Genomic DNA, 17,158 nt, shown 5'->3' on the forward strand with positions numbered 1-17,158 from the left:
CGGGCTGCAGAGCGCAGGGGTTAACATCAGGCCGAGCCGGGAGGACGGAGCCGCCTCGCCCCGCAGCCCCCCGCCGCTCCCCGGCCAGGGCCGAGCTCTCCCCGCTTGTCCCCCGGTTCCTGCTGCTGCGGTGACATTTCGGCTAGTTCAGAAGTTCACGGGGAGGCTCTGGCGAGGCGGTCGCGCTTGGGGCTGGAGCGGGGACCGCCGGCAGGTCCTGCCTCGCCGCCGGGGGGGCCGGTGCCTTCTCCTCCCTCCCGCCTCCCTCCTCGCCCGGTTCTAGGCGAGACCTTGGTCTCCGCAGGTACCGCTCTGCCTCCCCCCCGCCTTCCCCCTCCATTTTTTGCCCCTGCAGCATCTGTCCGCCGCCCAGCCGGGCTGCGGGGCTGCCTGCGCGGAGGGGCGCGCACCCCGCGGCGGGCCGGGAGCGGCGCGGAAGGGGGCGCGGAGGGGCGGAGGGGGTGGGTGGGGGTGCAACCCGCGGCGTGGCTGCCCGCCCGCCGCCCCACAAAAGGCATCACGGGGCTCGGGCTGCTCCGCACGCCCCGCGCACCGGAGCGCGCACGGACACACACACACACGCACGCACACACCGTACACGCCGACGGGCGCGCAGGGACACACTCACACACACGCTCACACACACGCTCACACACGCGCGCCGCGATGTGCGATGCGCGATGCGCGACGTGAGGCACCTCGCACGCCCCGGGGCCGGGGGGAGCCGGCGGGATCCGCGCTGCCAGCCCGCCCGCCCCTGCCGCTCCCTCTCCTCCAGACCCATCCATCAGCCTCCTCCTCTCGGTCTGCTCCTTCCTTTCTTTCCTTTCTTATTTTTTTAAAAAATTTTTATTTTAAAATTTTTTAATTTGCTCTGACTGTATCTACCCAAGCCCTGAAAAAATGCCTGCCCGTGGAGCGAGGAGAGGGCACCGGGTCGGTAAATAAGAAGTGAGTACGAGCACAATGGCGCGCCTCCCCGCTCCCAGCCCTGCGGATGCTGCATGCGCCCCTCTTCCCCCGCGCCCGGCTGCGGGGGGACCCGCCGGATGCTCCCCGCCCCGCGGCGGCCCGGGCCCCCTTTGTACCTCTCCTGGCTGCCTTTCCCTGCCCTCCCTCCCTCCCTTCCCTCCCCGGCCCCGCGCCGCGCCCCGGCCCCGCCGCCGGCCGCCTCGCCCCCCGCCCCGCTCCCCGACGCGGAGCATCCCCGCCGGCGGCGGCTCGGGGCTCCCCCCTCGCTGCCCGCCGCGCCGGGGCTGCGCCCCTCGGGAGGCGGCGGGCACCCCCCGGCGCGCCGCACCGGCCGCGGGTAGGGGGGGGCGGCGGCGGAGCGGCGGTGCCCGGTGCCCGCTCCTTTGTTCGCCGCCGGCGGCCGCGGCGGGCCGGCGCTGCGCGGGGCGGGCTCGGCCGGGAGGGGAGCGGGGGCGCCGCGGCCCCCGGCATCGTCCCGGGGGCTCGGAGGGGCGCGGGGGCCGCGCGGGGAGAGGGGAAGGCGGCGGGGAGGGGGCTCCCCCCGCCAAGCGCGGGGCGCGCGGAGGGGAAGGGGGGGCTGTGCCCGTCCCCCCGGTGCCCGCGGGGTGGGGGCCGTGGCAGGGGGAGGCGTGAGCGCGCTGCGCGTGGGGTGTGCGGGGCGCCCCGGGGCCGCGCTCGGCCCGGGCTGGGGGCGGCTGCCTCGGTGCCCCCCCTCGGCTCGCGGGGTGCGCCTGAGCCTGAGCCTGAGCCTTGAGCCTGAGCCTGCCGAGTGCCACCGCCACCCCTGCTGGGACGCGTCCCACCTCCGCCGTCCCGAGGGAGACTTTCCTCTGGATTTAGATCTGGGCTTTTCCCACCGGCAGCTGGGAGCGGCGTCGTGGCCGTTCGAAATGTACTTGTCATGCCAAACAATTTAAATATAGCTCGTGTGGCCAACTGCTGTGGCCATCTTCCCGCAGGAGACCTTTACCTGCACTTGATGTGGCGGATTTTTTTTTTTTTTTTTTTTAGCGCCCGTGTAGTTGCTGGTAGTCACATGAGTTATCGAGATACTTGGTAACAGGCTCAGCTGCTCTTTTCTTAACCCGGTGGGGTTTTGTAGCTGTAAATAAAAATACCCGCTCTAACAAATGGGTGACTTTTCCAGTAAGTACACATATGTTTTACTGGTATTTTCTGAAAGGTGTAATCGATACGCAATTAACGCTTTAAGACCGGTATGATGAGCCATGTATTGTTTTTATGGTTGTGTCTGGGAGTTTGGAAGTGATCGCGCAACTGTTCTCAGAGAGCATTTGTTGGAGCACAGGACAAAATAGGTGAGAGAGAGAGAAGGATTCGTATTTTTCTGTGACTTCTGTAATGCTGAGATAAAACACAGCTGGAAAGCTGCTTAGCAGTGCTTAAGGGAGCAGCGGATGTAAAGAATCTCTGCAGCAAAATACCACCTTATACTAATTTAATGACATGCAAGAGTGTAGGGGAAGTCTGAATTTTGGAAATGATTGAGTATCATAAGGGGACAGATGCATATAGGAAATGTTGCAGATCTGTGTATGCACGTCAAATGGATAATACTACTCAGTGCAGCAGATATTTTGTAAAGTGGCATGGGATTTAAGAGAAAGATTCAACAGTTGAAGAATTCCAGTTGGAAGCAACAGAATTTCTGTAATCTCTTGGCAAGAAGTTAACAAAATCTGAGTGGTAAAAATTAACTTTCTTTTTCTGTTTTGCCAGTGGCGGCACCTGACTTGCTGGATCCCAAATCGGCCACTCAGAACTCCAAACCAAGATTATCATTTTCCACCAAGCCTACCGTGCTCTCTTCACGGGAGGAAAGTGATTCGACTATTAATGTTATGAAATGGAAGACAGTCTCAACAATTTTTCTGGTGGTAGTCGTGTATTTAATAATTGGAGCAACAGTATTTAAAGCCCTGGAGCAGCCTCATGAGACCTCCCAGAAAACCACCATTGTGATTCAGAAGCAGACGTTTGTATCTCAGCATTCCTGTGTGAATGCAACAGAGCTTGATGAACTGATTCAGGTAATCCACACCAAACCCTTGTCACCATGCCTTAGAGGAACAAAAAAAAATATGGCAGCACTGCTGCGATAAAGGGAACATACTTCATTAGCAAAGCTCTCTATTGGCCGGGCGATGTAACAAGTGTTAAGACCAGCAGTTGAGCAACAGCATTTTCATGCAGAGCCTCATGGTTGAAAAGCTATTGCTATTTTTAGGTCCACTATGCTTAGTAGACAGCCTTTTCACTGAAGCTTCCCATTATGCTAATTAAATGATTATTCATCAGCAATATATATAATTAATAGTTCACAAAGGAATTGATATATTGATTGTGCCTTACAAGGTCTGTCAATATTTGAAATGCCTAATTCTGAGGAAGAAAATACAACATCCATTGCCTTAAAGAACTTCTAATTTACTGTGATGGTATCAAGCTAGCTTTCTTTCCAGCTGTATGTTTCTTTTTATTGATCTCGCTAGTTTGGTCTTAAATCTCAGTTTTCTCCTCTTCTTAAAGGCACGTCCACAACTGATGTACATTGGTGTGTTCCTACTAACATGATTTTACCCTTGCAGGTCACCTGCCTCAGCGCCATAGGAAATATTTATTTGCAGTAGCACAGAACTAGATCCAGAGCCTTTTGAGGCCCCCTCCAACTTAAATCCCATGTTCTTATGAGTATCCAGTGGCACTGCGGGGAACAGCAAGGAGCTGCCAAATAACGTCAGTTCTGGGGATAAGACAATGAGATGGGATGCTGGAGTGAACAGCCAAGAGTTGGCAAGGATTGAATCCTTCATCAGCGGTAGCCATGGGACCGTCTGGGTCTGCAGAGCCCGAAATGGGACAGGGGAGAGCAGGAGACAGCCCCTGGCTAGCATGAGCTCTGGAGACCTGGAGCATGAGCAGCAAAGCTTTCTGGAGGTGGTTTTTGATAGCAGATATGGCTTGGAGTTTAGAAGTTGATTTTACCTCTCTAGACCAATCTACCTTGAGCATCAGCATGGGCACCTTCTTTTTTTCAGTTTTAAATGCAGAGCTCTGATGTACTGAGTTATTTTTGTGGCACACTGCTTCTGAATTTTAAAGACAAACTGGGGAAATGTCTCGTATTTTGTGATTTCTCCCCTGCCTTGTTGCTAAAATGTGTTCCAAAACTGCTACCCTTTAAAAGACTGTCATGCAGTTCCTATCTCCATGTGTCCAGACTAGGCATGACTGAGGAGGTGCTGTTGATACTAAATTTGATGCTCTGTAATAACTATGTTTCAGTAGTTTTACCAGCAGAATGTGAGATAATCTTTCAGAGAACTATACAAGCACATTCTGATCAAAACAATCACTTGTATCAAGTATAAATATCGCCATATGAAATTTTTAGGTCAGATCCTGTACTTGTGAAGATAAAAACAGAAATTTTGAAGCAATATTATCTTACATCATCTGTGAGATGGTCCTTGAGGCAAAAACTGTTGAAATTTGCTCTGGAGTACTTACATATTTTAGCATTTATGATTCCTTACCCAGGAGCACAGATTGGTAATAAAAAACCACTTCATCAGCATTCATTCATGCCCATTTGGTGTTCTGCATAAAATAAATGACAGTTTCAGTACAGTTATCAGAGCCCAGATACCTGTATCAGCATTAGCTCCCATCTTTGCTAGTGATCTTGGCATGACCAGAAAGACACAGGCTTGTGAAGCACCAGGGGGTGGCACAGCCTCCCACAGCGCATGGATGAGAGATAGCTGAGGGAAGAGTTTGCTCTGCTTGTTGTTAGGGTGAATGGAGACCTTAATTTCTCCTTGTTCCCTTGTGCTTCTCTGTGAAGAAGAACACTGCAATGTCAAAGTAGGAATGTGCTGTTAGGCTCCTTTTATAGGAGAGCTGAGGCATAGGGAGACTGGTCCTACAAGAACATCTGAGTGCCCTTCTTTACATGGAATAAGTGATAATGAATTACGTCAAATTGTTTAAGGGTCAGGAACTTAGTGAATTGCCCAAAGTAAATTAGGAAAGCAGTGGTAAAAGAGAGTCTCAAATCCACTTTTCCAAGTCTAGGCTGCTGTCTTAACCATGGGGTCATATTTCTTCCCTACTTACCACTTTGTCACAGAAGCTAAATTACTGGAATACATTTTGTCTCTGGGTTTATGTCTGACTGCTATTACAATATAATGCAGTGTTTCTTCAGTTTTTGTTGGATGTCTATATGAATAAAAAATAGTGTGTGTGAGGAAAAAGTAAATGATATTTAAGATTTCGCTGAAAGCTATAAAACTGAAAATTAATATGTACTAGTGCAGTAGGAAGCTGGAATGATTAGTGTGTGTGAAGAAAATTACAGAGCTTACAGACTGTAATGTCTTCTTTAATCAAGTATTTACCTTGAGTCAAACTATAGTGAAATTCGTTATAAACTTTTCCTTTTTGAACTTAGTGTTCTGGGAATCCAGCAACTGGTTTGGCTCTGGTTCATGCTAGTTGTTGCTCAAGGTGCTTATCATGCCAGGCTTTTTCAGTCTTCACAACTGCTGATCTGCCATTTAATCCTTACTCTGAAGCAGGCTTGACTATCCCAAGACTACTAACTGACAGTACAGTGTGCAGTAGCTTAGTCAGGTGAGCAAATTAGGGGGAGTAGTTTGAGAGCACAAATAGAGCTAAAAAAAATCGTACAAGTGGAATGAAAGTCCAGGTCGGTAGCACCTAGGGCCATCTAGTTTCCATAACCTTTGCTAAAATCTTTCCTTTGCCACAGAACTGATTACAACACAGAGTTGTGTGCTTCTATAAATGCACACAGGATAAGGAATTTTCCCTTCCTGTCTTCTCCGTCCTTATTTTATCTTACCAGTCACCAAAAACCTTTCTGGCATGACAGTATGTACTGTTGCCAACTTTTCAGCACACATAGCTTTATTCCCTGGGTTTTGAATTCCTGAAACTATGTATTTTCACATTAGTAGTATGACTCCTCTAGGCGTACTCAGTGAGAATTACACTTTTATAGACTTTATATATTTTATATACATGTGAAACATGCGGCAATGGAGAGCTGCTGTGCAGTGTAGAAATATGCAAAGTTAATGAAATAGAGTGCTCTGATGATGACAGCCTAGTAGGCTCAGCTGCCTCAGAAAAATGACCTGGATTTTCCTCGTAACTTTTCAGCCCAGTCCAGCAGCAGTGTTCGTGTGTTGACAGAGAGGTGGTGGTCTTCATGACCTTCTCCGTCTCGATGACTTTCATGGTCCAGTGTTGCAAATCTCTTTCAGTCTAAAAAAATTCCGTTACTTGTTGCCTCACTATAATAAAATATACCTGCGATGAACAGCAGCAGTGTATGACCCTGAGGCCTGCTTTCAGGTACATAATTTTTTTGATGTTTCGTGAGCACTTCTATTCAGTACCGTACTTAAAATGTGCAAAAGTCACGCAGAGCATATCTGTACACCCAAGAGGCCACTTTTCCAGGAAATTTCAACTCCTTTTGCTGTAGCCTGAAGTCAGTATTAACAACAATATTAAGTGGATCACTGCATGCTGTACACAACAGTGCTGAGGTGGGCAGTGCACAGAAATCAGTGGTGGTATATCTAAATCTACAACTAGAGAAATAACCCAGGAGGGAAGCTTGTGAACATACAAACACTACCTTGGTGCGTCTAGTGAGGATATAACAGACCAGCAAGCTATGCATGTTCTGAAGTTAAACTTTGTTTTTTAAAGTCTCAGCTGGAAGGTCTTGAAAGGATCTCAGTTACTAGATAAGAAAGCATTGGTTTGGTGAAGGTTATATATAATATCTAATATGTTATAAAGCTGTAGAAAGGGATGTGGCCAGACACTTTGCTACTATTCCTTCTTTTGGAAGAAGAGGAACTCTTGACAATTCATCATGGATGGTGTTTTGATTTCTCTGTCCATGCCTGCTCTCAACTTGGCCCTGCCATGCAATACAGAGTAACTGTCAGATGACGGAATAAAAGAGTAAATGTAGTTCGGACTGTGTGGATTTTATGTATGTGTGACAAAATATATAAACCTGATCTTTACTTACACTAGGAATTTTTACCTCTCACATGTAACAGGTTTTTCCCCACCACTGAGCTTTTTGTTGGCAGAAGCTGACAGAAACCTGGGAGTAATCCAGCTATACACATGCAAATAACAATAAGCATTAAAGAATGAAGAAATTCTCTAATTAGACAACTTGTATCTAATTATTTCAATCTAATTCTAGTTCTCTTTTAATGTGTTGACTGTTCCCTATAGCAAGCTTGCCACTAAACATTTGAAAACGGTGGAGACAGTTTCCAAACTCAGATGCACAAAGTGTATTGCCAAGCACCTAGAAAAATCTCCTGCTGTATTTATGCACCTGTGCATAGTAGCAAAGGTAAAGAGACCTTCGGTTACGTTGCTGATGTTCAGGTTGCACACATGTCCTCCTGCAGTGCTGTGCAGCCATGAAATACATGCATATACCTTCATGACATCTCCCGGGGTTAAGCGTTTGTCTTGGGACAGGTGAGCTTGACTGAATATGATATCCAACAACTGTGTAAAGTTGTCATTACTGGTGTTTCATACATCTGACTCCCTCTATAGGATCCTCTGCAGAGGGAATGAGATGTATGAAATAACAATGAATTTGCTTTCCCCCTCACCCAGAACTCATGTTGTGCCTAGGAAGGTAAGGAAGTGACCAGTATTGCGCATTGTGGGATGTCTTGGTGATGAGAGACAAATATTTGTCCCCCTGCTGAGGAGAAAGCTGATGAAAAAAAAAATAAGAGCTTTTTATATAGATAACACCTAATTATGTATTGCCTAGCAGTTACTTGTTTTAGGGTTGATCTTTATAAACGAAAACGAAAAAAAACTTCCTTTTAATGCCCAAGCATCGTTGTTTAATGTATTATTTTTGCATAGACAAATTTATAATTTTTGCATACAAAAATTTGAAATAAGAGAAATTTCAGTTATTTTAAACATCTAGAGTGTCCCTGCAAGCTGGTGTGAATTATTTTAGTTATCTTAGTGAGTTAATTCTGAAACTTAATAAAGAGTTTTTCAAGTAAAGGTACACTGAAACTTAATAACAGAACATACCTCGTTTCTGGTTCCTTTAGCAGAAACCTCCTTCAAATATATTTATTCTGAAAACCCTAACAAGTGGAAAAAACAATATCGCACTAAACAGCACAATCTTTTAATGTGTTCCAAGTGCTGTTTGTGGTAATTTTTGTCTTATAAAGCCTTCATTTCAAAATCCGAACAAGTTTTCAGGGTGCTGCACCAAGCTGTCTCAGCAATAAAGGACTCTTGTAGAGTTGTAATGTGGACATGTGGCTTCTTCTGAAAAGTGAATGCCCACAAAAATGTGCTTGCATTTAAAAGAAAAAAAACAGAATTAATGAACCAGCAGGATTAGCTGAATTGACCTTGATCCCACAAGTTGATCTCCTTGGGTTCTGCGTGGGCTTGTGGTTAAATGAGGAGAACAGCGCTCTGTGCTGGGCTCCACAGTCCTGTCCCATGACTGTTTTCATCTTACATTTGTGTCAGCTGCATTTTCCCTTTTCTTTCCATTCATCTCTTAGACTGTGAATGAGACCAAAATGTGTTTTCTTTTTATCTCCCTTGAGGGAAAATGTGTTTCTTTATCTCTCTTGAGGGACGCCTGACACAGTTATGAATGACATGGGAGCAGTGTTTCTTTCATCAAACTGGCATCACCAGAATGTCATCGTGGCTTCTTATGTGATTAATTTCTTGTAAAAATATTTTTCTTTAAAATATGTGTTTTCTGTGGCTTTATTTTTAAAATTCAAGGTAGCTAGCTATGTTAAGTTGCACCTCCACCAGTAGCTGATTTTGTGTCTTTTTCATCGGGTTTTTTACAACTTTCATTGTAGCTCCAAGAAACTAATTTTGCTGCATCTTCACAAATATGTTGTTTTATTTCAGCCAGATAAGCTCCTTAAGCTGCAACCTCTCTGATAATGTAGAAAACTGTTAAAATAAAGAAGTGCAAATCCTTCTTTTCCTCCCAGAGATTAGAAGGTATTTGAGCTTGCTGTATCATTTTTGGAGATAATAAATCAAGAGACATGCAAATATCTTGTTTCAGGCAAATCTGAAATTTATTTAGACAAATTTAAAATTTATTAGCTAAGCCTATTAAGCTTGAATCAAATTTTGTGCATTCTTTGAATAACAACATTTATCGACGTTCTCAGTCCTGTGAGCTGTAGCTTACGGGTCCTCTAAGCAGGAACTTTTTGAGGGAGTTTGAATGTACCAGTTTAAACTCTAAACATTCTTAGTCTCTCCCTTTTGCAATTCCTTCCAGCCTTTCCAAAAAGAAGCAGGAACCATCCCGTGTCTGGATCCTAACGTGGAAGCAGTGGTGTTTATGCTTAACCTGAAAGCCTTGAAAAGTTTGATAGACCAACATAAAAGAAATTGATGCTGCAGCACATTTTATTTATTTATCTGGGGATCCAGAATACCATTACATCAGTTTTTAATGTACTGTCTGCATTTCAGACATGAAGCTCATGACAAATTGCAAATACCAGTAGCAGAGCTGCCCGTTGATGGTGTTTTCAAAGCAACGTGAGATGAATGACTTTGAAAGTAGTTTAAACGTGAAGCGCAGGAACTGTAGTTTGTGTTGTTACCCTATGCACATGTCTGTCCTTAGTAAAGTCTATCAAAGCGCTCGAGCTTATGTATTCTTAACTTTAAGTATACAGGTACTCCTAACTGGTACAGTAAGATCCTGTTTCTCTTCTCCTCTCGCTGAGTCTGTAAGTGTAGTGTTCACCCCGGTATTTCATTTCTGCTTCACTCTTGTCAGAAATAAATGTTCAGATGCTATAGTCTCCTTCCACAGTAAAGCCTCCCAAATTCTATCTGTTCCTCCAGATCAGAGGAATATTTATTAAATAAAAGATCTCTGTGAAAGACCTTCAGTCATAGCCTTATCCAGCCCTGTCCTCCACACAGATACCCACCTGCTGTGGTCAAGTCCGGATGGGCTGCAGAAGCCCCTGAGTTGTATTCAGTCGTCGCTTAGGGTTGCTCCGGTTCCTGCTGTCCTCTTACAGCCAGATCCCCTCTTCTGACTCTGCACTTAGCTCCTGGTAGAAAATAATTTTTTGCCAAACTTTCTGTTCCCTGGGAGCATTCCCTCCAGTGACAGGACAGCTCCCTTTTCTGTAGCTGTTTTCTACATGGTGGTTAAACCAAAAGGAATTTTTTTAAGCACAGTCTTTATCCTTCATGAGCATAAGAGCAATACCGATTTTTTTTGAGAATAATAAATAAATTCTAACTGCCCTTATCACTTCTTTGTTCAAGCAGGTTGATTTCTAACTTTTTTTGCTGCTTCTTATGTTGGGGCTTTTAAAGGGTACATTTACTTCAGACGAACAGTTTTACAGGACCTAGAACCTAGCTAGCTTGAATGCATCTGAATGACAGCTTTTGTTTTAGAAAGGGTGGCAGATATGACTCATTAGTAAGTCAGTTTTGCTGAGCAGCTGTCTGCATAATTCTTCCAGTCTTTAATCTTAAGAAGCAAAGAAAAGCCCTCTTCCCTGAATGTGTATGTATATACATACATATATATATGTATGCACACACGTGATTTATACACATAGTCTGTTTGTAATGCATATTTAGAAATAGAAATGCATTTCAGTATGTTTTTACATGTTTTTAGTTCAATTAGATTGTGAACATAGGGTGAAAAGAGTTCTTGAATTCTTCAGCATGTTGGGTACGAGTCTCCAGTGCAGATTACAGTCATATGTTATACAAACTAAAAAGAAAAACATGGAGTCGCAGAATTAGAATACAAACATCATTGCAATTTCTTTCAACAGCAAGGCTCAAAAGCATGTGCTTTTGGAGGCTGGAGAGTTGTTTGCTACGTAATGAAGAATTGTGTTACATCATTTCATAAAAGTGGAGTGACTGGAAGGTGGTACAAAAGCATGTATTCAGAGCCTGGTGTGGAACAAGGAGATGAGCATTATGGTGACTGGTTTGACACGTACATAGTTCTGCCTGATCTCTGTGTGAGACAGCGGCTGACTACCAGAGGCTAACCTTCTCAGTTTATAACCTCTCTATATTTCTCCTGTGGCCCTGTGGGCCCCTGCTTAGTGGATGTAGCTCTATGGCCAACAGGCTGGCTTTTGTCAGTCATCTCCATTGACTTCCTGCAGGATCAGAGGACCAGAGGTCCTCTGGGAGAATTGTCTTCTGTTTTGACAAAATGACTGTGCTGTTTGAAAGGCTGTTTTATCTCTCATTTTGACAGAAAAAAGTCACAAAATTCTGTGTCTTAATCTGGAAGGGTAGCTCAGTGTGGCCTCTACGGACAGATATCTGTGTGAATGCAGGGATGTGATAATACAAAACCATGCAATGTAGTTACCAGAAAGTGTTTCTAAATTATATAGGAAATGAAAAGCTGACATTCAATTAAAATAATATTTTATATTGTCACTATCCTTTTCCCAGTGTTCTGATTTCAAGCAAAAAAGTACAGTGTGAATGCAATGCTTATGTGTTTTTGGAGCTCAGGTCCTGTTTTTGAAAGTAAGGCAGGTCATGCCTGGCCTATCCACTCTGGGCTCAAGCATCTCTGCCTTTTTTCTCTGATGCTCTACTAAAGATTACTCCCAAATATGGGTGTAAAGCCAGATAGTTTTGGTGTAGTACAAGTTAGGACTTACACTCAGACACAACTCATGCCTATCCTAAGATACAGTACAGAGCTAGCCTAAGAATCCACATAACTTAAAAAATGGGAATTAAGTTCTTAAAGTTTTTAAATATTTGAAAATTTTATCTCAGTTCTCTTTACTATCAAAAAAGCCCAAATTTTCACCATTATAAAGACAATTAAAGAAGAAAAACCTATTACTTTTACTGTAACCATGTAATATTATTCTTAAAATCATTGCACATAGAGGCCTTGATTGGGTGCCATGTGCTGGGTGACCCTTCCTCTGCTCAGTCCTCAGTCATCTCATATGTAACAACTAGCAGACAAAGACTCTGGAAGAAGGTAAGGCAAGTGAAATAATCTACATATTTCAAGAACTGAAACTGTCCACATCCCTATTCTAATGCTGACTGGTTCTGTAGTGCTGAAATGAAACTGATTTTTAAGTCAGAATTTAGTTTGTATATGGAATAAAAATATGAAAAACTAGAAGACTTGCCACTGAGGTTGTAAGTTAACTTTAATACTCTAAAGTAATTTTTTAAAAGTCAAGAAATTCCCATGTTAGAGTTACACAAAGTGTTTACAGGCTGCAACATATGATAAATACACAGGTTATATAGAGTTTTCATGATTCTAACTGTTTTGAGATTCAAAATGCACAGTTACTATCGCTACTGTATAAGTTAGGATAAACTGAAGGGCTCAAGTGACAGAAATTATTAAGGAAGAAAAGAATGACATGCCAAACTTGTGACAAATTAAGTGGTTGTTTTTGCTCTAGAAGTAAGGCATTGGTCAAGAAAAAAGGCTGAAGACCAAGAATAAAGTGGCAGAAAAAGTTCAATCTAACAGCACTGACAATGAGTAGCATGCTATTTGAACACTGAGGGTGAGCTCCTGGCCCTTAGTGAAGTTAGTGGAAACCAGCTGCATGAGCCTGGGTTTTTATTCTGGACTAAGGAAATGTTAATTTCTAATATTTCAGGTAAGTTTGTGCAGTGGATGTAGTCAGAAGGAAGATGCTACCCTGAAATTAGTGCCCTGAAATGTACATATGGTAGAAGTTATGTTATATATTATTTTCTTTTAAAATTATGCTTGGGAATACTCTTAAATGAAGATCTACCCATAGGCACTGACCAAATTAAGAAAAGATGTCCTCTAATCCAAAGAACTGAAAATGCAGTTACCCCTCCCAAAAAATCTGCAGGCAACATTCAGAGACCTTATGAGATAGTACTATTGAACTCAGTAAACCAGCAACCTTACCTAACTCTCATCCTTCTTAGTAAAGAAGACTCTTACTGAAGACTCTGGCTTTGTTGGTATTTAAGGCTGGCTCCTTAAAAAAAAAAAGCCAAAGCCAGGACACTCCCAAACATGGGAACAGTGCAGAAGAAAGCATAATGGTATGTGTTTGGAAACTTAGTAACTGTCGTGGTTTAACCCCAACTGGCAACTAAGCACCAGGCAGCCACTTGCTCCCTCCTCCCTGCCCCTCCAGTGGGATGGGCAGAGGAATTGGAAAGGGAGAAAAAGTAAAACTCGTGGGTTGAGATAAGAACAGTTTGAAAATTGAAATAAAATAAAATAAAATATTATTAATAATAATAGTAATGATGATGACGAAGGCATAATCTGGCCCTTTATGACTAAAACTTTGTGTAAAACAATCGACAAGGTAAATCAGTAAAGGTACAAAGAAAGTCAATGAGAAATACTGACAATAAAAAATTACTTATATATACAATATTCAACAGATTTATTTAGATTGGCAAATATTTAATAAGAAAAAAATCTTTAATTTGGAAAAAAGGCAGCTGATAGGTCATAAGATCATTTAATTTCTTGGAGACAAATAAATTGCTATTCTCACAATAGAAGAACTTATAAAATTACTTTGAAGCACAAAAAAATCTCAAAAGGGAAATGTTTTTTAAATGATCCACAAGTAAATTGCAGAACTTACTGCCACAGAATGACTTGGCTCCCAAAATACAAGTGAGCTCCAAAAGTAGTTAGATAAATTCATGGTGAAATGATCCACCCAAACCAATCTGAACACCATGAGGCAGATTCAGCCTCCCACTCAGAAAGTCCCTAAAACTGTGCTTCGTCAGTAGCTAGGAGGGTGTATGAAGAGAAAGCATCACTTGCCTACTTGCCCTGAGTCTTTTCCTAATTAGTAGTTGGCTAAAATCAGAGCCATAATAATAGTGGCTAATTGTCTTTTGTAGCCATCTGTTGTGTTTTGTTAAGTCTGACCCAACAGAGTCGTTTTGGATTAAGTTGTATCTTTTTTCCTGGAAGTCTGTAGGTACAGTATAGTGCAGTTGGGAAATGCATGGCTGTAATGGATCTTAGAGCAGTTTAGATTGGGACATCTTTCATATAAAAGACGTTGAAGTAGTATGGCTTCAGAAATGTGCAGGGATGATGTAAAGCTCTGAAAACATTTTACATCTGGATCTGTATAAAACTTGGTCTTGCTAGACTGCCTAAACAGGTGCCTTGCTCTGGGTAGTGCATTCATCCAGTACAATAAACTGTAATAAAACATGAACGGTCCCATAAAATTATATTGATCCAGTGCTTTACCATATGATGTCCTCACCGGAGAGCATGTTCCCATTTGCAGGTACATGGGCTTGTGATGAAAGTTCCTAGTCCACTGAAATGAAACAGTACTCAAAATGTATTTGGTAGGCTTTATAATGCAGCACACTGGGGTTTATAAATCAAAGGAATATCTGTATTGTATAAATTATAAAATCAGTACAAGGGATGGTTTTCACATGCTGCTTAGTCTGATGTGTCCCTTCCTACAGTAATGTAAACGCCTGTCAGTATCAGTGCTGCTGTATTTACTGTTGTCAAGTTGTACAAATGTAGAAGAAGCTTTATTCTTCCAACCCACAGGAAAATTAAACACTCTTCCTCTTCCCTTACCCCATCCTTTCTCCTCCCTCAGTAGTTCCACACCTTTGATGTCTGCCTTTCTGGTTTCTAAAAAAAAGTTGAAATGGAAACAGTTGAAGGTATAGAAGATAAAACAGTGTAAAGTCTATGTAGAGATGCCCCAGCTGGCTTTCTGTTGACCATCCTGGATGTTGCAAATGGCTTTGGTGTGGCAGCAAGATCCCTGTGGCTGTGGAGATGCAGCTGTGGACTTTAAAACGGCTACTTTGTGCATCTGAGCTTTGAAAATGGCAAACTGGAAATGGTGGATTTAAGTTGAGATCTCGTCATGGAAAATCGATGGCCTGGTTAATCCAGCATTGGTATTTTGTAATTTCTGTCCAGATCTTCCCTGGGCACCGTTTAAAAACAAAAATGTTTTCATTTGCAAATTATTGATGTATTTTGGGATTGAAAAAATTATTGCTACTGCATAACACTGTTCCTCTGCAATAGACTGCCCACACGGAAAATCATTCTGGTCTGCCCTATTGCTGAATATCTTTATGTGCATAATTATTGTTGGACAACTTGCCAAGCAGAAACTATTGGTTAGTTCAAATGTTCATTTTAGCTTTGCAGTATTGCTTCCTCTGTTGTTCTTTTGTTAACCACCAATTATTATTATAAGGATCATGGTTATGAAATAAGTTCTGTTTTAAAGTTTCCAAATGAAATGATAACTTACGTTCCTGAAAATACTTATTGCAAGTTTAAAAATACTTTAATACTTTTTCTTGATGTGTACTGTTTAACTGAAATACTGGTATATATCTGCAATAGAGATGTGACTAAACAGGAATACTTTTTGTGATAAAAATTTACAGTAGGTGACACTGCTGAAGTAGGAAATGTTTCATATTTCTCAAGTCGTATGAAAATGTCACTAGTGCCAAGCTTGTTCATTTTAACTGCTAGAATGGAATTTTTCAAGAATGACATTTATGAAGGTATATAGTTGTATAAACTTACACACATTTGATATTTGACTCTGCATTTTTTATTAATACAGTGGAAGTTTTATAACTGTAACTGTTAATCTTTAATTATTGAATTATTCATTCTACAAAAGTGTTTTAATTAATTGGAGTTTATTTGATCCAAAACAATACATGGGCATTTTTTCCTTGAGTTTTAAAATGGCTGTGTTTTAAGAAGTACATTTGCTTGCCTAACTCAATAGAGGAATATTGTGGGAAACTTTCATTGTGGATCTTTGTCTAATGCATATTTTTCTTCACCAAATAGTTGCAACAGTAAAAATAATTGTGTTTGCCATCTAGCTAAGGTGATGCTGTTGCTGATATTGCGGCTTTTGCCTTCTCCTTAATGGTCTGGAGTTTACTGCTCTGCTGTGTGCTGAAGTGCTTAGGGTGTCTGCTGAATATTAAATTGTAGCCTGACTGAATGATAAAAATTGAGCAGAGCAACACTGATCCTTTTCTGGTTTATTGCTTGGATTAAATAAGTGATTTAATCAATTTACTGTGTAATGTATATTAATATAATTTTTTCATGAATATTGACAAAAATCTTTTTAAACTTGCAGCAAGTAGTGGCAGCAATAAATGCAGGAATCATACCTTTAGGAAACACATCTACTCAGAACAGTCACTGGGACTTGGGAAGTTCCTTCTTCTTTGCTGGCACTGTTATTACCACCATAGGTAGGACACAGCTTATTATCTTTTTATAGTAAATGAGCTGAAACTATTTTGATTTCCAGTGTGTGCATATATTTGTTAATGGTAAATCTTCCAAATCTTCTGGTTTAAAAGTAGGGAGTTACTTTTTAGCTGCAGGGACAGAAATAATAGCTGTCTGTAAGGAGCCCTAGCTAAGTAAATGATTCTTCTGTAGAACAAAAATGTTGCAGTATATGTCAAAGAGATGACTAGAAGACGTTGTGGAAACATTTTCTGGGGGGAATTTGGTCAACTGTGTAATCACAAGTGTTAAATAGGGCATGATTTAAAGCACATATGCATTAAGTCTTGAGTGAGATGTATGGAATTTCAAGTCTGTATAATCACATTCTATATTGTTGTTTTCTCCTAAATTCTGAAAGAGATGAGAAAATGATAAGGATTTAAGTTCAGCTTAATTTAATCAGTTATGAGCATTGGATTTATAGGCAGATTTACGTTCAAGGATTCCTTGGAGGCTTCTGCTGCATTCAGAGAAGTCCAAAGCTGTAGGGTGAGTTATCTGTGCTCACAAGCCTGGGGAGTTTTCTGGATCCTTTCTGCAGTTAAGAGCCACTGCCTCTCTGAGCAGGTGTGAGTAGGAGCAGCATTGGATCTTTCATTTTCTTCCCGTTGATTACAATGTAGTGCACATGGTATACAGTTCAAAGATGTAGTGTTGCTCACAGATCACATCAGGGGCATCCATAAAGGTGGATGGAAATTTGAAAAAGAAATCAAATGAGAAAAA

General features: G+C 42.2%; 1 protein-coding gene across 1 annotated transcript in view; it reads left to right on the forward strand.

Annotated features, from left to right (window-relative positions):
• Positions 1 to 651: 651 nt before the first annotated feature.
• Positions 652 to 17,158, forward strand: part of KCNK2 (potassium two pore domain channel subfamily K member 2) — a 78,917-nt gene continuing 62,410 nt past the window's right edge. The window contains exons 1-3 of the mRNA XM_074864854.1: positions 652 to 951; positions 2,713 to 3,023; positions 16,272 to 16,389. Coding sequence (XP_074720955.1) covers position 951; positions 2,713 to 3,023; positions 16,272 to 16,389 — 430 coding nt within the window. The 5' untranslated portion in view covers positions 652 to 950. The remainder of the gene's footprint in view (positions 952 to 2,712; positions 3,024 to 16,271; positions 16,390 to 17,158) is intronic.

The sequence above is a fragment of the Strix uralensis genome, chromosome 3, assembly GCF_047716275.1.
Source record: "Strix uralensis isolate ZFMK-TIS-50842 chromosome 3, bStrUra1, whole genome shotgun sequence".
In the NCBI taxonomy this organism is placed as follows: domain Eukaryota; kingdom Metazoa; phylum Chordata; class Aves; order Strigiformes; family Strigidae; genus Strix; species Strix uralensis.